The sequence below is a fragment of the Carlito syrichta genome, unplaced genomic scaffold, assembly GCF_000164805.1.
Source record: "Carlito syrichta isolate Samal-C Ts95f unplaced genomic scaffold, Tarsius_syrichta-2.0.1 Scaffold302938, whole genome shotgun sequence".
Taxonomy (NCBI): domain Eukaryota; kingdom Metazoa; phylum Chordata; class Mammalia; order Primates; family Tarsiidae; genus Carlito; species Carlito syrichta.
Genome location: NW_007247034.1, coordinates 326,425 through 350,261, shown reverse-complemented (window position 1 = coordinate 350,261; position 23,837 = coordinate 326,425). Strand labels below are relative to the sequence as shown.

Genomic DNA, 23,837 nt, shown 5'->3' with positions numbered 1-23,837 from the left:
AAGCCCACATCTCTCTTTACTTATTAGAGTTCTCTGGGTCTGAAAATGATTAGGCAATAAAGGTTGAAAGAAAACAGAAGATATGCTGATGCCTGCAAGTGAAGCAATAAAATATCCTAATTACCAGGAAATACAGCTAGTTTAGAGACCATCACACCCTCTCCTCAACAATTAATACTCAGTACAATTGGTAAACATTCTAATCTTTCGTTGAAGCACCCAGAAACAGCCTGTAAGCAGATGAGTATTTAAACAAACCATTTGCCATATCCCTGGGTATTAATTGGACCCTGGGCATTAATCTCATTCTTTGTGGGGGAGGAACACTGCCATCACAGATATGCAAAAGCATCTCTTCACAAGTACTTCTTCTGGGTGTAATGGTGTGAGAACCATGCTAATTTCTTTTCCTGTTTTTTGTTTTGTTTTGCTTTGTTTGCTTATTCTTCTTCATGTAATTGTTTTCTGACTTCTCAGTTCTACACACCCATTCATATTTTTCTGGTTGTTCCTAGCTGAAAGCCAGCCCTCACTGTTCTTCAATGGCTTGTCATGCCTCCTTGATGAGAATCAAAACTCTTTGTCTGGCATACTTTGTCCCTAACCACACACCATTAACCTGCCAGCCTTTATCTTCCAGCAATACCAAACCAAGCGCAGTTTTCTAATATACTACATCCTCTGGGACATTTCACAGGGCCTATACTCCCACTAAAATCCCTTTGAAACCATTTCACTGAAAACTCCTACACAGCCTTTATATCTCAGATCAAATGTCTCCTCCTTTGTGAAGTCTTTCTGGACTAACCAGGGAGATTTTCTCCTCCTCTACTCCTACTGCACTTCAAACAAGTTTGCATTAAAATAAATGCCACACTGAATTAAACTGTGTCTGGGTGTCTTTCTTCATATTAGAATGTAAGCCACATGCAGGAAGGGGGGATTTTTCCTTCCTAGGTATTGGCATATGGTAAGCCTCACCTAAAGAAATACTTGAGGAAGAAAAAAGAGAGAAAAGGAGGAAAGGAAAAAGGGAGGGAGAGATTGGCTGAAAGACTGGAGATGAAAATGATCATTATGGATGAGTTCCAAGAAAAAAACAAAAAAAGAAACCTTAAGCCTATTTAAGTCCTAAGCAATATCAGAAGGTTTATTTCCAGAGGGTTAATGCTCAGGCTGTGGACAGAAATGACCTAATTCTACTCTCAGTCCTTGTTGCGGTGTGTGTCTGGGCTCCTTGGACTCTTCACAGTAGGTAATGGTTTAGTCTCTTCTTACATGGTGAACCTAGTCTTATCCTCCCAAATGAATAATGTAAACATTAGCTAATATTAATCCAGGGTCTTAAAGAGACATTATAATTTAAATATGCAAAATTATTCAATAGTAAAATCAACCTAAAATTTTTTGTTTTTTATTTCTCGCGTTCTACTACCTAAAGGGCTTGAGAAATTGGATAGAGAAATTTTAAACATTTTAAAATGAGGAGTAAGCAAATAAAAATGGTCTTTCAAGAAAAATAGTCAAAAAGGAACTTCTAGGCCAATTTATTCCTTAACCTTTTACCTTTGCCTCCACACGGGCTCTGTGGCTAGTAAGCCAGCCACTGGCGTGTGCAGCTCAAGTCTGGTGGTCTTCAGATCCTGTGATCTTCAACAGTTCTTTGGGTCTGGGTTCTTGTCTCATGCCCAAGAAGAATGAGGGACACAGACAACCGGATAACCAGAGGGTGAGAAAGCAGGAAGAAGACAGGAAAGCTCCCGGCAGCAGGAGGGGTCCCCAGGGCAATGCTAATCACTCTAGGAGTGAGTTGATTGGTTAGCACTTAGAGCCAATCAACTAGAGGTACCATGATGTGGTCTTGGAATTTCGACAATTGGAAGTGGGTTGGGGAGGGCCAATCAGGAAAAACCGTGCGTGACAGATGAAGTTCCTGGAACTGGAAGTGGATATTTTCACTCTAGTCCGTGGAGTTTGCAGGAAGTTTATTTGGGGGAGGGTGGAAGAAGAAATGCTCTGTCTGCCTATCAGATCTCTAGGTGTCTCCCCTCTTATTTCCACTATATCAAGCTGTCCTCTTACCCCACCACTTGGATTTTACTTCTCTGGTCAATTGCTCATGTTACCAAGTTGATACTCCAGAACCAGAATCCAACTTCTCCTATACCTCACTCTGCATTCTTTCTATAAATCCCAAGGCTTTAAATAGGATATTGATTCAACAAATGGTACTGGAATAATTGGACATCCATATGCAAAAAATGAACATTATGCCATATACATAAATTAACTCCAAATCGATCAAATACTTAAGTGTAAAATCTAAAACTATAAAACTTCTAATATAAAACATAGGAGAAATATATTTCTTCTTCAAATAGGCAGAGATTTCTCAGATATGGCATGAAAAGAGTGATCTATAAAAGAAAAATATTAATAAACTGAACATCAAAATTTGAGGCCGGGAGCGGTGGCTCAAGCCTGTAATTTCAGCATTTTGGGAGGTCGAGGTGAGGGGATTACCTGAGCCCACAGCTTCAAGAACATCCCAGGCAACTTGGCAAGACCTCATCTCTACAATAAATCAAAAAATTAGCTGGGCGTGGTAGCGCGAGCCTGTAGTTCCAGCTACTTGGAAGGCTGAGGCAGAAGGCTCGCCTGAGCCCAATAGGCAGATGCTGGGGTGGCTGTGAGCATGCCACTGCACTCTAGCCTGGGCGATGGAGTGAGACTCAAACTGAAACTAAAAAAAAAAAAAAAAAAAATTGACCTGCATCCAAACTTTTGCTCTTCAAAAGACTGCGAAGAGAATGAAAAGACAAACTACAGACTGAGAAGGACTGAGAAGCAATACTTATAAAGTATATATCTAACAACAGACTTGTATATAAGACAAAAAACTCTCAGAACTCAATTTTTAAAAATTCCATTTTTAAAATAGGCAAAAGATTTGAACAAATGTCATGGCACATATACACATGAAAAATACATCATTAGTCATTAAAGTAATGCAAATTAAAACCACAATGCAAAGTCACTACACATTTATCAGAATGATGAAAAACCAAAATGAAAATCTGACAAAATTAAGTGCTGGTAAGACTATGGAGTAACTAGACCTTTCATTCATTACTGGTGGGAATTCAAGGTACGGGCTACTTTAGAAAAAATTTCTTATAAAGTTAAACATATATTTACCATACAGCCCAGCAATTCCACTTCTAGGTATTTGCCCAAGTGAAATGAAAACTTATATTCATACAATAACCTATATATGAATGTTTATAGTAGTTTTATTAATAACTGCCAAAACTGGAAAAGAACCCAAATACTCTTTATGTAGCAAATGAATCAACAAACAGTGGAAAAGCCTGCATAATGGAACACTACATGGCAACAAAAAGCAATCAATTACTGAGATTATATATTTATAAGTATGTATAAAAATAACACATGTAAATATCAAATGCAACATGCTCAGCAAAAAAAGCCAGAATTACATGGCTGTTTGGTTAGTTTATATAACATTCTGGAAAAGGTAAAACTGGAGCAACAGAAAGAAGATCAGATGTTAGTGGGGGCTGGGAGTGGGGAACAGGGGTTGTTACAAAGCAGCATGAGGGAATTTTGGGAGTGGTAGTGACGAAACTATAAGATATCTTCATGGTAGTGGTGGTCACAGACCATATGCATTTATCAAAATTCACAGAACTGTGATACCAAAAAGCATACCTTTCCTGAATGAAAATTATACTCTAATTTTTTAAAAAGTAAGATAGAGAAGGTGTATCTGTTATTCAGATAATTATGGGAACAGCATAGTAGAGTAGTTAAGGTATGCTCTTGAAAGCCCTAGTTACCTCATCTGCAAAATGGAAGTAAGAATAACTATAACTTTCATAAGGTTGTAGAGATTAAATGATATGAGGAACATAAAGAACACAGCAGAGTACCTAGCACATAGTATCCCCAACGTTCTGCAGGTATTCTAATTTATCTGAGTAAGAAACAGCTTATTCTACAACACTTCCTGAATACCACCATGTAATGTGTATTGGGCTAGATACAGTGCTTGGTAGACAAAAATAAACAATACATACTCTGTGTCACAATTGCTGCCATCACTGAATCTTTCCCCTGAGCTGGAACTCTGTGGAGACCAAAAGCCAGTAGGAAAAAATATTTGTGCAAGAATTGGACATGTGAGATGGAACTCATATCATCACAAATTGTGGTGAGATCACCTTTTACCCCTGAGGTAGACTTTTGGACAAAACAGAGCCACATGACAGTGTCTGGGGAGCACAGCTCCCTGTCCTCTGGGGAGAAGGCAGTGATGAGGTACACATGATGTGATGTGGCAAACAACATATTCCAAGGCAAACACAATAGCTACACTGTTTACTTCATAGCCAACTTTACAGCCCATTGTACCATGCCCAGAAGCCTCTCCCAGTATTTCACAGCAACATTACAGATGGGATTATGTGGTTATGAAGTCAGTAAGCTCCTTTCCTCACTTAAACGTGAATGCCAGCCAGCACTGCATTCACTTCAGGGAAACCCATTCTTCTGGTTGTTTAGAGAAGTAAGACATAGGTAACATGAAGTAATATTAGGTTTTGACTACTTAAAAACGGGAAAATACACAGATGAGGCCTTCAATTCCCTGCCAAATCTCCCCAATCTTCCTGAAGATAACATTTCGGTTATGATGAAAACTTTAGAAACAGGAAACACATTCTGCTTAGATTGTTAAAACTTGAAATTGAAAACAATGCAAAGCCAGTTGGGCTCTTCATTCACCACAAGGCAGTTCTGCTTACAATTAATTTAGCAAAATAAAGGAAGGCAGTAGAAAAAAAATCTTAGTTTACTAATGATCTTTAAGTAACTGTGCACATTTCAAATAGACCATAAAAAGTTTTTCTTGGGCAGAGAACTCTTATTTCCTTTTAACATAGCTTTAACACCAACATTCCTTTACTTCTTCTTCAGATCATCTTTGTTTCATCCTTTGGTTCAATCCCATCTTCCTTCCCTGGTTTTCACAATTTAACAGTCATAGCCTAGTTGATGTGCAACACAAATAAAAATTGAGGCACTTCTCATAGAGCACCAACACTAGTCATGTCTTTGTAGAATGCTAGGCTATTTCAGGGCTTTATAACTCGTAGAGGTTGTGATACGTCTAGAAGGAATCAACAAAAGGCAACTCTATGTTACAAAAGAGGTTTTCTGAAAAGAAGTTACAATAATTACTAAAGACAATAACTAACATTGCTTTATTTCTACAGAAGAAAATAAGAGGAAGCAGGCCTAGAATTTAGCATCAGAGAATGAGAAGTTTATTAAGGCTTCTTACCCCATATAGAAAACACACACACACACACACACTCGCATCCCCATCCCCCATTTATTTTTGAGTCAGAAACTCACACTGTCGTCCAGGCTGGAGTACAAAGTCATGATCACAGCTCACTGCAGCCTCAAACTCCTGGGTTCAAGCAATTCCCCCCACCTCAGTCTCCTGAGTAGCTGGAACTAAAGGCACATACCACCATGCCCAGCTAATTTATTTTTTGTAGACACAAGGTCTTGCTATATTGTCCAAGCAGGTCTCGAACTCCTAGGCTCAAATAGTCCTTCCACCTCAGCCTCACAAAAGTGCTGGGATTACAAGTGAAAGTCACCACTCTCCATCAAAATCATTTATTAAACTGTTTCAGAATGTATACGTTTTCAGAATTGCCCTACTCAGCTCTCTGTCCATAGAAGACCCTGTGATTTAAAAAAAAAAAAAGATACAGAGCTCCCTACTCCACAGAAAGGCTGGTACTTGGTAAAATGTACATACACACATGCTTGTAAGTCCTCAGGAAAATTAGAGCATTGTTTATCCTCGCATTTTCCTTTTCCTCTAAAGATGAATTCTTACTAATGCACTTGAAAAGCAAACTGCAGACTTCCAACCAAGATGTTGTAAGTTCAGACTTTGAGATGCTCCCCTCTACTCCAAGCCCATAGTAATAAGAGGTAAAATACAACGAGAGGAACCAAAAATAGCTTTGCCAGGTCAAAAACAAGACCTTGGACCAAAATAGAACAAAAATGCAAAGCAATAAGCAAAACTGAAAACGGAGGCAGTAGAGGCTACAAGCTGAGCTGTGGTGGTTAACAGGAAATAAAAATGCTTCACATAAGAGGTGAATAGAATCAATCTTAAAGCTTAAAGCCAAGGATCTAGGTGAGGTCCCCTTGCTTAAGAAATAGGACAAAAAAACAGGGCTGATAATCTGTTCCCATTGACTAATGTGGGCCTGAAGAAGGAGAAAACAAATAGAGCCATGGCTTCACATCCAGGTACAGGGCTGAGATGCCCATCATCTAGGTAACTAGATCTGCGCTGGCCTCAACATCACTGGGTGCCAGAGGTCTGAAAGCCATTAAGTTCTGGTTTTGAACTGGAGATTGAGGGGTCTGGGGAAGGCCAGACAAAAAGAAAGAACACAGAAGGAGAAAAAAAATAAACAAAACAAAAAACTGTCCATTGAAAATGAGCCTGCTATACAAAATTCTAAAACACGAAGTGAAATGCAATGCTAAGATCAACAAATCAATCAGAACATGATTTCCCACCAGTAAAATAAGCTTTATATAACTAAGACTTAAAAGGAGTATGATTAGGATGCTCAAAAAAATAAATAATGTAGCAGTATGCATTAAAAGTTAAAAAAAATTAGCCGTGCGTGGTAGCGCATGCCTGTAATTCCGGCTACTTGGAAGGCTGAGGTGGAAGGATCGCCAGAGCCCAGCAGGTCGAGGTTGCGGTGGCCAGGAGCAGCCACTGCACTCCAGTCTGGGCGACAGAGTGAGACTCCAACTCAAAAAAAAAAACAAAAAACAAAAGTTAAAAAAAAAAGTTATAAACCAAAACAGGCAGAAATAAAACACAAGCTGGGAGATATTAAAAAAAAAAAACAGTGAGTTTGAAATCCTGGAAATAAAAAATAGTCTTTAAACTAACCCTGTAAGCAAAAAGTACTCCTAGCACCTGACTTAAGGAAAATTTTAGAAACATGGAAAAAATTCCAGAAGCTGAAAGGGGTTATCTCTGGGGAGTAGGACATTGGCAGAAGCAGGAAAGGGAACTGTTTATAACTGTTATAATACTTTAATTTTTAATTTTTCATGTATCACCTTAATAAAAATTAAAGAAATTGAAAAATGCAAATGCCTGTTTGCAAGAAATAACACTAATGAAGAATTACTTGAAGGATATGCAGCCCCTGCTTTCCTCTACAGAGGCTAAACTTTATTCTTGGAATGAAGCAAACCATCAGAGAGATGTGATCATAGGTTACATAATGTTTCACCTTTCTCGTTATTTATTTAGTTACAATGTGAGAGTATGTCGATCAGCCACATTGAGGAATATTATTAAAAAATCAGCTGTTTTGGTCATTGTGGAAGTTCAATGAGAATGCTTTGTGAGTAACAGTCCTCAGTGCAAGAAAAAGCTGCTTTGGTTGAGGAAGATGTATATGTCCACTCCTACGGTTACCGTGAATTTTGAAATTAGTCTGTCAGCTTTGGCTACTAGACATCAAGGTGAATTCATCATGTATCTCTAGCCATTATAAATCACTTGCTGACCTTTTGCTAAGATTAAGTATGGTATTTCTACCCATTATATAAAAGATCATATGACATGAATTCTGGGTACTAATCTTTTATCTTATTTTCTGTCACTCTTATTTCTCAAATACAAAATGTATTGCTACTATATTATTTATACAAGTATATACCTATATATACGTGTGTGTGTGTATGTGTGTATGTGTGTGCGCGCGCGTGCATAAGCCACAGCAGAATCTTTTAGGAGGGGAAAGGGTATAATTAAATAAAGGAAGTTGGTAATTTTGAAAAAGAAAAGGAAAGAAAAAAGGTAGGTTGGATGTTAGGGTCATGACTCTGGAGGACATTGAATGCCAACCTAAGAGTGTGAAGTTTATCCTGAACACTAACGCCTGAAATTTTCTGAGCAAAGTAACAAAAAGGAAATCATGGTATTTAAGAAAGTTTACTCTAAAACAGTGCACGGGATGGAAGACATGAAAGAAATTGAGGACCAGTTAGATAATTAGGGTCTATTTCAATACTCTGAATCAAAGCAATAGGGCTTTGAGTTAGATTGATAGACATGGTGTTTAAAAAGAAGAATTAAATACAGGGAGAACTAAAAAAAAAAAAAAATCTCAAATTTATTTATTAAAAATCGTGGGGTAACCCCTTCGGGCCCCCTCCCACTGTGGGAGCTTTGCTGCTCTCTCAATAAATCCTGCTTTCAAAAAAAAATTGTATATTCTTATATGTTTAAACTTCAATCATCTTCAAAGTTCTCTCCATTTGATGCAATACATCTATAGAAAAGCTTTTTCCACTGTTCAAAACAGTTTTTGAACTCATCGATTCTGATGGCTTTTAGTGCTTCTGCCATTTTTGTTTCACCTCCTTCACATCAGCAAAACGTTTCCTTTTGAGGACTTTTTTCATTTAGGGAAACAAAAGGATGATACTCAGGGTGACGTCTGGTGAATAGGGAAGGTGGGACATAGTGATCATGCTTTTTCTGGTCAAAAACTGCTAAACAGTCAGTGCAGTATGAGCAGGTACACTAGTAAATCACCCATCATAATAGGTAAACACGTTGAAAGAATGTCCAAAACAAAATTCACTGAAGCTGAATGTAGCCTCTCACAACACCAGCTGATACACTGATGCTGACGGGTTCCTAGAACACTTACCTAGTGGGGGAAGCCTGTATTACAAAGGACTCACCCTCTAAAAAGATAATTCCAGTTTTTGGGGGGTCCCCCATTCATATAATAGGGCTTGGGGGAAAAAAGTGACATGACAAGTAAATATATACATGCACATATTGCAACAAAGCGTGTGATGTCCAAGAAAGCGTGCTGTGTACTATTCACAAGCTTATGGAAACAATCAGTTCCATTTGGTCTGTTCTGCTTCTATTGCCTTGGATTCTGACCTCGGCAAGCAGTAAGAGAACCCAAATCATTCCAAAACCTCCCTTAGAAGGTAAGTTTTATTTCTTCCAGAAATTAAGCTGCTCTGATTACAGATGACAACTCTACACATGCAAATTATGCCTGCTATTAAAAGAGTTCCTGCCTTCCTGAAACATAATACCACACAGGTCCAGTAATATGCAGATATAGGCACGTAATAAATAATGCTTGATGCAGAAACCTGGTCAGATGAATTTTCTAGGTTCCAAGAAAAGCAGAAAAATAAGTTTGAAAACTTTAGGTCCAAGAACTGAAGTGAAATTAATTTTGACTTAAGTATTTTAAATTATGATCTTTTGGGAATACATTAAGCTGAATATACCTCTGTATTGTTTTTTCTAAGCAAATCAATGGTATAGAGATTTTAGAAGGAATGTTTATGTCACTAAACAGAAGAAAATTCTCAAGTAAATGAAAATTTAAAAATATGACCAATGAAATAATTGCAAACTAAATTTATATTCTCATCTAAGCATATACCCTACTTTTCCCTTCCACTAAGAAACATTTCATAGAAATATGGGATAATTGAGCTGGAAGGACCCTTAAAGCTATCTTGTCTAATTTTTTTATATTACCGATGATGGAACAAATCCAGAGAGGTTGAATGATTTGCCCAAGACCACTCAGTTTGTTAGATAATGAATGGACTAGAATTCAGCAATCAAGTACTTTTTTTGATTATACCATTTGGTCTACTTCAATATTTATGATGGCCAATATAATATGTCATGACTGGGCCACAAGGTGCCCAGATATTTGATCAAATATTATTCTGAGTGTGTCTGTAATGGTATTTCTGGATAAGAGTAGCATTTGAATCCACAGACTGAGTAAAGAAGATTGCTCTTCCTGATGTGGGTGGCCCTCATCCAATCAGTTGAAGGTCTGAATAGAATAAAAAGGCTGACACTTCCTCAAATTAAAAGGGAATTCCTCCTGACTTACTGGCTCAAGTCAGGACATTGATCAGCTCTTTTTGGATCTTGAGCCTGCCAGCTTTTGGAATGGAACCTACACCATTGGTTCCCCTGGTTCTCAGGCCTTCAGACTTAGCCTGGACCTACATCATTGGCTTTCCTAGGTCTACATCTTGCAACTGCAGATCTTGGGACCTCTTAACTTCCATAATCACATGAGCCAAAGCCTTATAATGAACCCCCTCATACATACACACATACATACACACAGTCCTGTTGGGTCTGTTTCTCTGGCAAACTCTAAAACAATAGTAAACTTTTAGCTAAAAACAGTAAAGATAATGGTCTCGATGCCATACATCATGGATTAGCTACCCAAAAGTTATTTACTTTTATACTCTCATTTCTTGTCTTCCTCTTGTATAAAGGCTGAAAAGCTAAAATACAAGTTTCCAGTCTCTTTTATAGCTAAGAGTGGGCCAAATAACACCATTCTGAACAAGAAAGTGTAAGCAGACATTCCTAGGAGATCTTTCCTTTGCTCTTTGCCTTGTATCGCCCCTTCTTTTTCCTGTCTAGAGTTTGGACACACTGACTAGGTGGGGAAGCAGCAGTCATCTTGAACTCAAAAGTCACATGCAACAAATGATGGAGAAGGAAGATTTCATGTTCATGATGACATCTATGAATAGCTTCTCTCATCTCAGATTACTTCTTCAGAATTCTTAATACAAATACATTCCACCTCCTCAAAATAGTTTTAGTTAGGTTATTGGTTATTTTTAGCCAGATCCTTTCCTAATATACTAGTGTAGCCCAGATTTCAACTGTTACAAAAAAAAATGAGTATGGCCTCAATTTTAATAAAACATAGTCACTCACTCATTTAATAGTTTTTTGAAGGTACGCCATAGTTACAGCACCTAAGAGAAAATCTAAGAGCTTGCTGGACCCAACCTAAGGATGCTGGCAGGAAGCTAAGCTTGCCACCAGTTCAGATTACAACCCGGGGAGGAATCCCAGGGGATCCTTTATGATTTGTGTCATGCTTGCTAGTGGCAAAAGGCTAACACTGAAGTGAACTGAATGGTTGGGAGGTGTTAGCAGTGGATCCAACTTTTCCCATTCAATTCACTTATTTCTAAAAGTTATTTTTAATCAAAATTAACCATGTCACTGACTCCTGCAGCATAAGATTGAGTACATGGTCCTTTCTCATGCAGTGATAACGTCTCTCTCTATTGATGCTGGCACCATAAGGCACAGTGAATTGCAGTATAGTGAAAAGAGCACTAAATTTAGTCAAGCGATCTGGGTGTATGACTTGGTTCTGCCACTGTTTCCTTCATCTTATCCCAGCGGAATAGCTCTGAACCTTTCTGAGTTCCACTACCTAATTTATTTGTAATTATTAAGATCAAGAGAAATAATGATTATTAAAAAATTGTAGCAATATAAACACTCTACAAAAGTAAGATTTCTTCAGACAACCTGATAGTGTACAAACTAAAAGTAAATATATCCAATATGAAAAAAAGTAGAATAAGAGAAGTTCATTTGTTATCTTTATGGCATTTATCTTGGCTCTTCTTCCTTTCTCTAAGAGTAAAAGTTGTTAGATAAGTGATTTCCATCTAATAATGTATTGCAGTAGAAAGACTTATGAGGCAAATTCTAAAGAAACAGAGATGTCATCAAAAATGTCTAATAAAAGGCACCCAGCACTCACTTGTCTCCTCCACAAAAAAAGGACCAAAACAAGTAGATAACCACACACATTGAATAAAACATCTGAGAGAGAACACTAGAATTTAGCAAAGCGATGGAATAAGAGGGAAGATAAGCCATGGGGGCTCAGCCTGGATTGGCTCAGAGACTCTCCATTGTGGGAAAAAGGTAAGTGAGAGATCCCCAGTGCCACTGCCACCACGAATGGCTGCCATCCTAGCCACAGGAGAACTACTCAATCCTCACAGGCCGTGAGCCTAGAATAGGAGATGCCTAGAGTCCACATGATAGGTCTGTTTCAGAGGGAACCCACACTGGGTTCCATTCACCCTTCCCCCACCCCCATGGCTCAGGCTACGGCAACACAGAAAAAAAAACAACACAAAAAACACACAAAAAACCAGACAGATTAAAAAACATACCAGTGGCTATCGGGGTCAAGATTGGGGTGGTAGAGTTGACTATAAAGGGATAAAAGAGAGCTCCAAATTTCATTTTTGATGGCAGTTTCATGACTGCACATATTTGCTAAAATCACAGAACTGTTTCACTAAATAGGATGATTTTTTTTTACATGTGAATTGTACTTCAATAAGTCTGATTTTATTTTTTATTCTTGGGAAATGAACTAGGTACACCTTGATATGTTTATTACTGAGCAATAGCTGTTATCAATCATAATGTAACTCAATCCTCTTACGATATGCTCTAATACCACTCTGGCCTTCAACATGCTTTTAATTATGTTTTTAGTGCCTATATTCCCACTAGACCATAAGCTCCATAGATCCTTACCTTTGGTTAAAACTCAGCTTGGTAAGTAACAAAAATGAGAAGAAATAAAATATATGCAGCCCAATGCATTATTTTAATGTGTTTCCTACAATGCACTGAGGGTCACTTACTTTTGGGTTGATGAAATAAAAGCAGGGTTCTCTGAAAGATCATTGAGATATTGCCTTGGAGGTGTTCCAATCTAGTCGTATCCTGTCTTGGGTTTGGCATTGAATATAGTCACACTCAAAATGTCAGCTTGGTAAGTAACAAAAATTCCAGGAAATAAAATATATACAGCCCAATGCATTATTTTATGTGTTTCCTACCATGCACTGAGGGTCACTTACTTTTGGGTTGAGGAAATAAAAGCAGAGTTCTCTGAAAGACCATTGAGATATTGCCTTGGAGGTACTCCAATCTAGTCATACCTTGTCCTGGGTTTGGCATCGGATACAGTCACACTCAAAGCAGTATTGGTCCCTCAGCTGCTTCCGGCGCTCCTCACTGGTCATCAGCATATCCAGGTAGCAGATGGTGAGCTGTGGAGGCCAGAGGGAGGGAAGAGTTCACACAGTTCTTGCCCTCATTTCTTTAACTAATGGCTATTATTACTGCTAGTTACTAGAGTAAAACTTGCTTTTATTATACACCAAACCCTATAATAGAGAAGGTGCCACTTATAGTGTCTCTAGTCACATAAGCCCATGTAAAAATGTTAACGTATTTCCTTTTGGTCTTTGTTCTGTGGTGAGCACAGGTGTGCCACGTATTTAAAGAATTGAAGCTCATGACCTCTATCCACTTTTGAACCTTACCTTTTTTACACTATATAGTAAAACATCAAGAGTTCTTCCATGTTCAGTATTACTAAGGCTTGGTAATAAATTATATAATCATTAGCAATCAGAGAAGCCAAATTAATCCTGGCAATCAAATGGGTAGCAGATGATGCAGCCAGATTGCTCTTAAATTCCAACCAATTCTATAGCTGCCTCTTGGAATTTAGGATGATCCAAAATTGGTATCTTTGAAATTAGGAGACAATTCTCTTACTTGTAACTAGGTGAAAAATGTAGAACAATTTCCACATAGGAAAGAGTTGAGCATTAGAGTGCAATAACTGATGGAGGCACTTAAACTGATTTCCTTAGTCCCTTTCAAACAAAGTAATATTTCTTGCCTTAGATGGTGAAAGACTGTAACTAAGAGGATACACTTAAAGGGTTCCCCAGATTACCCACCAGCCCTAAGAGTCCGCTTTAAGTCATACGTCTTTAGGCAGCATCAACATGTTGAAACATTTTGCTCTTGACTAGCTCTCCTATGCACTGAAAGTCTAACGCAAAATACCTAAAACAGACCTCTTGATGCCCCACCCAGCCTGATCCATCGCAGTTGGAGCCTTCCCAGTCTCAGTTGACAGTAACTCATCTTTCATGTTATCCGAGCAGAAACCTCAGGGTCGTCCTTGACGGTACTCTTCTTTACATCTGTCATCCTATCCATCAAGGAAACTGTATAGGCTCTACCTTTAAAACATACGCAGAACTGACCACTTTTTATCTTTTCCAATGCTACCATTCTGGTATGAACCACCATCATCTCTTACCTGTAAAACGCAATCACAATGGTCTCCCCACTTCTTTCCCTAGGCCCATTGCACTCCATCCTCTAGACAAAGTGATTCACTTAAAATATAAGTCAGATCAGGTCTTTCTTCCATTCAAAACACCGCAACAGCTCCCTCTTTTGTAAAGGCCAAGTTCTTACAAGGGACTTCCTCAGTGCAATTCAAAATGTGACACCCGGACTGTGCTAGTCCACAGTGTGGTTTACTAGTCCGCAATAAAATGAGTAAAGGAATGCAAAGTCAGCTGGGCTTGGTGGCTCAGCCTGTAATCCTAAGCTTTGGGAGGTTGAGGTGAGTGGATTGCCTGAACCCACGGGTTCGAGACCCACCTGGGCAAATTGGCAAGACCTCATCTCTACAATAAATCAAAAAATTAGCCAGGTGTGGTAGGGTGCACCTGTAGTTCCAGCTACTTGGAAGGCTGAGGTGGGAGGATCGCCGGAGCCCAGCGGGTCGAGGCTGTGGTGGCCGGAAGCAGCCATTGCACTCCAGTCTGGGTGACAGAGTGAGACTCCGACTCAAAAAAAAAGAAAAAAGAAACGCAACATCAACATTTAAGAACCATTTATGTGACCCTAATAATAAAACACTGGACTTTTATGTTCTTTAAATCTTATTTTTTTGATTAATTTTCATTAAATTTTTATAAAGATTTTGGTCTGCAATAGATTAGGGAAAACAAAATAAACTGGCCCTTCATCACAGGCAGTTAGAGAAGCAGTGGCTTCACATAATCCAACCCTGCTCCCTCTCATTTTCCACCCTCTCTTCGGCCTCGCTGCTCTGGCCAGTCTGGTCTCCTTGCTGGCTCCACACACACTCCCACCTTAAGACCTACGCACTGGCTGTTCCCTCTGCTCTTCCCCCAGGTCTATTATGGCAACCTCCTTCATCTCCTTTCAGTTTTAGTCAAATCTCATTTTTTCACTGAGGTCTGACCTGACCACCCTATTTACAGTAACAATCTGATTTCTACCCTACCCTGGCATTCCTAATTCCCCCCACCCAATTGTTTTTTTGTGAAACATATCAGCTTATATTTTACTGCATAAATTACTTCATTATTTGCCTTTAAATGTGTAAGGTAATTATGCAGGTATGTATGACAGAGGAAGAATGGAATATTTTAGGAAGGGAAGTAGATACTGAAGGAGATGACAAAAAACCCCCTAGAGCAAAAAAAGTCCATGTGATTTTTCTTATACTTAAAAGAATGGAACTCCTGTTTACAAACCATGATCTTACTTGTCTGAAATCAGGGTAGGACAGAAAAGGTTATCCTCTTTGAAAGAAAATGAAGCTCCAGAAAGGGCTCACTAAAACTGTAGGGGTGAGGGAGGGGTCGGGGGAGACCTGGGTTGGCCAGTCAAGTCTGTCAAATCCAAAATGGCCATCACCAGGGAGATAGAATTCACAGCCTAATCTGGCTAGAGCTCTATAGATTCTTCATGTTAGGAAATTATAACATGCTGCTCCGTACACAGAAACAAGGGCACCTGCCCTTAGGAAATGACAATGATGTTATTGAGTATCTATTGTGTGCACCTGGCAAGGCATCATGGAACAGTGAAAACCAGCAAAAGTTTTGGATTCAGGGAACACTGGCATGTGCACCCAGATCTGATTCGAGCCTGGTGTTCTTTTTGTTAACATAGATGCTTATCATACTTCAAGAAGGCAGCTGCTACACAGGAGAAGTTAGCTTCTTAAGGAGCTGCAGTAGCACCATCAAACCTAAAGTACTCAAGCCAATGCTAGGTAATGTTCTGTGGCAAACAGGCTCCTCTAGCAAAGACTACAGTCACTTTTTAATTTTCTGAATGTTTCTCTTGCTTTATAATTTGAAGCCAGGTCTGCCTCTGAGAGGCAAAGGGTCATCACACCAAGCAAGTTCCTCTGGTTTCTAAAGAACACTATGTTCCAAAGTCCCCAAATAACTAATTTCTAAGTACACTTTTTGAAATAGCATATTAGTAAGTCTGGGGTGGTATATACATTCATCTCATATTATCAGGCTCTCTGGGTCCCAGTTTCCTTATATGAGGTGAGGTGGTAAATGAGCCAATCCCTATGTTTCCTCTTGGCTTAACTCAAGGGCACTAATTCTAACTACAGCCCAATGGCTCTTGGTCATTGACCCCTACTATCAGATCAGGTCAACTGGCAACAGTTATTGGGGTCAATACAGTATACCCAGTGTGAATCCACTGACTCCAGGGCCTTGTTACACCCGAGAAATGTGCTTGGCTAACCCAAAACTTTATTACAAGGGTCAAAACTCACAAGTGATCATGCCAAGCAGTGAATGGGCAACAAGAGACTAGCTATTTCATTTAATCCCAATAAATAGACTCTTAAAGCCTCCCTCGGCATCCTGTAACTGCCTGGAACCATTACCTAGACTATGCAATGACTTTCTAACTGGCCTCCCTGCTGCCTTTGGTATACCCTTTCATCTTCTAAACTGCCTTGAGAAAGATCTTCCTAAAACTCCCAACTGACCACGTCATTTGTCTGCATGAAGACCTTTGATGGTGTCCCACTACCTTTGAATAAAGGCAGACGAGGCTTTCCCCAACTGATTCTCTGTTTGCCTTTCTAGTCTCAACGTCTCCCCGTAAATCCCAGACTGCTAAAATTAGATACATTGCTACACCTCTGAAACAATGCACGCCATGCCAACTTGTGACTGACTATCACTGCCAAAGCCAGTCAGTGCCCTTTCCTCCATACTCAACTTACTAGGGGCTCTCTCATCCTTCAAGCTTGGCTCAAATATGCCTCTCGCAATAAGGACTGTTCCGTTACCTCAGAGAAAGTGACCCATTTTCCCCTTTGTGTTGCTTTTATGCCACTGAAGCTCGTAAACTATGCAGTATCAAAGCTGAGAGGGCTTATTGGCAAAAATTTTTTATGCATATTTTTAGTAAAAACATAGCCAGATTACTAAATGGTAATGACGGCAAAATGATTCTATCAGCCAAAGATAAAAACCTTTATTAAAGACTCATTGACTCACCAGTTGTAACAGAGTATCTGTCACTAAATGTAGGGCTGATTTAGTGGGAATATATATATGAAACCTGGCCATTGATCAGTTGATGTTTTAATGGCACAGAACAAAACTGTATTAAAATATTAATGCCACTGACCATCGCTTTGCATTTTAGTGCAACTATTATGAAAATGCAGTAAATCATTCCCAGATTAGAGTAATATCATGAAAGAGATTTTCTGGACCTTGCATATGCCGCTTACATACATAAAATGAGTCCCTTTCCCATGAAATCATCTTTTGATTATCTACAACTGAATGTATAATAAGATCAAATCAAAATTAGACCCTGTTTTCATTTCTAGAGTTACGTAGTCACAGTTATAAATTTTTCTGTTAATACTGGCTGTGAACTAAAAAAAAGACTTTGACTTTTTAAAGGCAAACCTGAGTATCACTCGTCTCTTCTCTTTGTCTCATAAATCCTATTAATATTAGTTTCTAAATATTATATTCTTCAGATGCTCCAACACAAGCTACCACCTGACCTCCCCCTGACTTCAGGCTACCATTGTCACCTCTTGGCTGGATTACTGACCCTCATTCTCCCAACCTTGCCTACACATAGAAAATCTGGTCATGCAGTTCCTTTGCTTACACGTTGCAGCGAAGCTTCTAACACCTAGAAAGTACACAACGAAATTTTTAAATGGTTCAAGGAACTAAGTAAAGATGACTGAAAGAAGAAACAGACTGTCCTAACAGCAAAATACATCAGATTAAGACTGACATTGAGGGTGCTGATATGTTCAATTTATGTAAATCACATTTCTCGCAGTTGATATGGCTCCAGAGAATGCTGGCAGCCAATGGTATTATTGATAGCAGCTACAAGTTCTTTTAACTAAGAATTCCCATAAGGGTGGACTACACAACCCAGCTATATTTCCTAATCCATGTTTTATAAGCCCATCAGACCATCAAATGAATTTCATAGTTTAACACAATTCTAAAAGGGCAGCCATCAGCAATCCAGTCAAGTAAGCCATGACTTTAATGATATTACAAACATCTCTCTGTAGGGGTGGCTAGATGAAGAGACAAAAAAAATGAAACCAAAAAAAATTTTTTTAATACAAAAATAAAAAGACCCAATAACTCAGCACTACAGTGGAGATCCTTCAATAACAAAGTTTTACAAATAATGTGGCTTAAAGGGAAATGGTTCAATGGTGGTCCAAAAGATGGATTTGTGTAGAGAGAAACAAAGGATAAGACACAGCCACAACAACTTCTGTTACTGTGGAAGCTTATGCAACTTTCCAGCTCTCCTTGTGTGAGGTATGAAATATTTCCATCTCAAACTGGTTGGCATTCATACCCTCTTTCATTTCAGCAACCAATGAGACACACCAGAGGACTGCTGGTAAGTTTAAAAATGGCTCTGAGATTCTATTCCACCTCTTGTTCTATCTTTAACAAGTCTCATTCAATGACTGGACAAATACAGATTGGGGATTTTCTGCTACAGGCACTGTCCAGTCTTCTTTCTTAGAACCTATATTCTGGTACTTACATCCCAGATAGCACATAATTAAAACCCTGGGTGCCATAATGAGCACTATAGTCAAATACAAAGTTGATGCTATGAAATTATAAAAATGTCTACTTTTTTCCTACTGAAATCTTAACTTTTTAAAATTTGATACATAATATTTGTACACATGTATGGGGTACATATAACATTTTTTTGACATTTAGTTTATCCATCACCTTGTGTATTTGCCATTTCTATGTGCGGGGAACATAAAATATCTAACTTATTCCCTTGATCAATTTAACTACAGCTAATATTTACATAATAAATAAGAATTATCCTGCTTAATATTGATTAATGTCTCAAAAGATCTTTTCTCATGGCCCTCCCTCTACCCTATCTCTGCCCACGGGGCCAATTTTAAATGTGCAGGCTGAATTTTAGTTGTTGGGAGGTAGCTACAGGTGTTAACTAAGCAAGGAGAAGGGGCACAACTTCTCCAATGATGCAACGGTCCCATACGATGAAGAACTGTTCCATTAAAAACGCCAATAGTGTCCCATTGAGTAACACTGCTGGTCTTTATAGAATCCTCAGTTTAATAGAATTAATTCAACAAAGAGTTACTGAATGCTTCCTGAATGCAAGGCAAAGCACTAAGAGATGCAGAAAGAAGACACAATTGCCTGTCCTCATAAAGCTCATAATTGAATAGAGATGTTACCAGAGTAAGAACCCATATAAATGCCAAAGATATATCAATAACCAGTATATGGGAGAATGCAGAGGAAAATAACTTTCTTTAATGTGAGAAATCAGGAAAAGCTTTATGGAAGGGATGGTGTTTGAAAGAGTGTGAAAGGGTGTCTTAGCCAATTTTCTGTTGTTATAACAAAATACTATGGACAGGGTAATTTGTAAATAAATTTATTTCTCAGTTCTGGAGGCTGGGACACATGACGCCAAAAGCATAGCACCAGCATCATCCGGTGAGGGCCTTTTTGCTGCTTCTTAACATGGTGGAGAACATCACATGGGAGAAAGTAAGCAGGTGCCAGTTCAGGTCTCCCTTACTCTTCTTATAAAGCCACCAATCCCATCATAGAGGCCCCACCCTGATGACTTTATCTAATTCTGATTACCTACCAAAGACCCAATCCCAAATACCATAAACAACACGAATTTAAGAATTAAGTTTCTAACACATGAAATTTAGGGGACACATCCAAACCACTGCAAAGGGCCTTAAAGGGCGTATAAAATTAAGACAGGCAGAAATAGGCAGAGAAAGGAAGTACAACTAATTAGAGGGAATATCATTCACCAATACCTTTATAATAAAATGGAGAATTTAGCCGGGCTCGGTGGCTCAGCCTGTAATCCCACGCCTTTGGGAGGCTGAGGTGAGTGGATTGCCTGAGCCCGCGGGTTTGAGACCCGCTTGGGAAACTTGGCAAGACCTCATCTCTACAATAAATCAAAAACTAGCCGGGCGTGGTAGCACGCGCCTGTAGTTCCAGCTACTCGGAAGGCTGAGGCGGAAGGATCGCCGGAGCCCAGCAGGTCGAGGCTGCGGTGGCTGGGAGCGGCCACTCTCTCCAGTCTGGGTGACAGAGTGAGACTCCAACTCAAAAAAAAAAAAAAATTTAAAAATTAAAATTAAAAAAATAAATAAATAAAATGGAGAATTTTTTGTTTTCTTAACAAACTGGTATAAGAAAGAGAATATGGGGAGAACCCTCTTTTGTTAACAAGATACCTTGACAAGTACTATAAGAGAAACTATCTGAGTCTTAAAAGGCCTTATGCTGAGCAGAAATCATTTTGATTTGGTAAGAGGAATGATTTGCTTGTTGCTCCAGGGATGGAAATAAAAAGATATGAAAAAAAGTGAAATAAGCACCAAAAGACTTTTTTTCCCCAACCAAAAGAAAACTAACAAGGGAGAATAACTGGCAACCAAGCCTAGAAAAAAGATATAAGAAAGTTTCTTTGCTGTTCCTGAAAACGCTATCCATTTCTGATAGTTTTTGTTTACTTGTCAAGTTACTTGTTTGCTTTTTATTTGACTAAAACATCAGTATCAGCAGCAACAGCAGCTACTGTTCAGCCCCTAAACTAATATCACTGAAAATAGGCAAATGGCTCCCCTTCTTACCTGCCTGGAAGTTATATATGGCCCCAGGAAAAAAAAATCTAAATTCTCCATATCACTAGTACATATCCCAGTGTACTTAAGTACACTCGTTCTAAAACCTGGAAATTTAGCAAGTGACTGTGTAAGAAGTGGTTCATTCCATTGAAAATCACGTTGCAGGGAGTCTTGTCAAAGCCAAATCCTTGTCTACATTAAAATATAGTACCTCTTAGCGTAGGTTTTATTGGGTGAGTACTGAATAAATGCAATAAATCCTTGTGACAAATATCCACTTTAGCAAATTGGAAGGTAGAAGGAAACTAGGTTCTAGAAAATGTAAATATCTATACCTCAGAACTCAGCACAGGTGTGGGCTTAGGTCTGGTAACCCTGGTACAGGACATCTGCAGCTGCCTTATGAGACCCTGGGCTTCCACAAAGGTTCTCACCAAAAGAGATGGGGCTGAATGCAAAACTAGAAGGGTCAAGGCCAATTCACTGCTGGAGGTTGTACTGTCTTTGCTCAAATAATCACTCAGAGATGCCCATGGCTTTGTAAAGCCTCAATGACAGTTTGAAAGAGTAAAAGCTGTTTGGTTTATGAACACAAGTAGATAATTACCTTCAAAATGTGATTGGTGATCTTGGGAGTAAAAAAGTCTTGGAGGGGAAGATGGTAGCAGAGTCAGTCAGACTAAGCCGAATTCCAGTGTGAGTGAGTGAGTATATGGAAAATTTTGCATACAGTGAATAAGTGGGCACGAGTGGCTGACTGAGGAGAGACTCAGGAGCTAATGGCCAGGGCTCTCATGGTTAAGCGGCTGGTGCCGCAGCTGCTCTGCTTGATCCCTAGCACTTCCCGGGGAGTAGAAGCTAAGTGCCATTTTTAAAAAAATCAACAAAGCCCTTCATGGGAGGAAGCTGTCGGGAGAGACTGCCGGCTCCAGACTGCCTCACCACTACAGTGCCTGGTTGGACTCTGGCAGCAAGGGCTGCAGAGGGAACACAGCGAAGGAACCCAGAGACAGAGCCCCACTGGAGAAGACAAAAGAGACACCCTGCCACCATCTTGAAAACTCAGCAGGAAAGTACTCCAGCTTACTCAACATAGAGCAACAGACCTGACCTGATCTCAGTGACTGGCAGATTAACTACTCAGGGACTGATCATGACTCAGGGGGAATATCCCAAAAGCACAAACTCTGGAGGGACAGGACGAGTGCTGAATCTCAGATGCCCCACTCTTTATCCTGATCCACTAGGGGGACAAAGGGTGTAGCCAGCAAAGGATGAGGAAGACCACCAAAGAGATCAGTGGTGAGTCTGGGGTGACCCAACCCTCTCTTTCCCAGCAATCCTCTGAACCTCAGACCCACACAGTTTGGGGTATGACTGAGAGGGATGAATCCAGGTGGAGCCTGGATGTCAGCGGTAATAGGAGGACTTCACTCCAGGATAAGCCAGGCTGGGGCACCCTACCCCCACCAATACATGCGGAAGAGACAATCCCATATTTTCCCACAGAATGGAATCCTTTGACCATACTCAAGTGGGAGGGGAGGGCTGAAGCCCCACCCATCCCCACTGCCCCGGCCTCCTTCCCTGGGTGGGACACTGGGGAGATTATGAATGAGGTTGAAACTCTGTAGAAAACAGTAGAGGGGCAGCTGAGAGAAACATTTACAGAAACTGCCACGAGAAGGCAGGTTTTTGTTGTTGTTGTTAATTTTTTTATATTTTTCCTTTGTGCGGGTTTGATCTGCATCTCCTCCACCCCTTTTTATTTCCTCTTCCTTCTTTCATTTTTAATTTTCTGCTTATGTGTATATGTAAAGGATTGAGTGTTCATCTTTCAATTTTTTGTTTTTGCTTTTTTGTTCTTCTCTTTATTTTTTAGTTCAATATTAGTGTGAATACATGTGTGAGGGTTCGATTTGAATTCCCTTTATTTTTTTCTTCTTCTCTTTTTCTTCTTCCTTTTTTGCTTTTCTTTGTTGTTATTCCAGTTTATTTTGGTGTGTGTGTGTGTGTTTAATTGTTTTTTGCCTTGGTTTCTGCTCTTGTTGTTCTGCTTTTTTATTTTTGTTTTTTGTAAAAATGTTTGTCAATCTCATTTCATTCTACTTTTCTCTATTCTCTTTTCATTGCTGTTACTGTATCTTGGACTCATGGAGTACACACAGGTACCTAATTGCATCATCATAGAGAGTAGTGGTGGAGAGTGGATCTCAGGGAACCCATACCACAATCAGTGAACACTGTGGTTTGCAAGTAGTTTCTGAATCCTAACTCCCCATTCTCCACCTTATTCGACTCTCAAAACTACAAGAGATAGCAAAGCTTCCCACCCACATCTCTGTTTCAAAATAGAACAAATTCAGAGCCCTGATTAGGGAAGGATAGATGACTGAGCAAACATCAGAAGTGAAATCCTCTCCTGCTACCACCAAATAACAGAACTAAACAGAAAAGAAAGAGATCTGTCACAAATGAGGAAAAATCAACAGAGGGACACAGATAATTCCCAGTGTTAAAAAGAGAAAACGACTGAAAAATCAAACCTCAGAGCCCAAACATGGAATGGGCTGCAGAATACAACAGGGATTAGGGAATGGATGAAAAGAGTAAATAAGACTCAAGAAAGACAAATGCAACCCTGAAAGAACTTGTAACAGAGATTTTGGCCATAAAAAATTTCATCCAGGAAATAAATAACAAGATGACAAGCATGGAAAGCAGAATTAATCAGGCAGAAGAAAGAATCTCAGAACTTGAAGACCAAAACATGGAATTAATCCGATCTGTAAAAAACATAAAAAGAAAACTCAGAAAGAAAGAACAAAGCCTCCAAGAGATATGCAATTATATCAAGAGGCCGAATCTGAACCTGATTGGTATTCCAGAAGAAGAAAGGGAAATGGAAAATACCTTGGAGCAAGTATTCCAGTAGTTTATCCATGAAAACTTTCCCTATCTCACCAGAGATGTGACCATCCAAACATAAGAGATACAGAGAACTCC

General features: G+C 39.3%; 1 protein-coding gene across 1 annotated transcript in view; it reads right to left on the bottom strand.

The window, feature by feature from the left end:
• The window catches only part of LOC103259643 (histone-lysine N-methyltransferase SMYD3-like), a 250,483-nt gene that overhangs the window by 155,203 nt on the left and 71,443 nt on the right, over positions 1-23,837 (bottom strand). Inside the window, exon 4 of the mRNA XM_021711939.1 lies at positions 12,946-13,056. Coding sequence (XP_021567614.1) covers positions 12,946-13,056 — 111 coding nt within the window. The remainder of the gene's footprint in view (positions 1-12,945; positions 13,057-23,837) is intronic.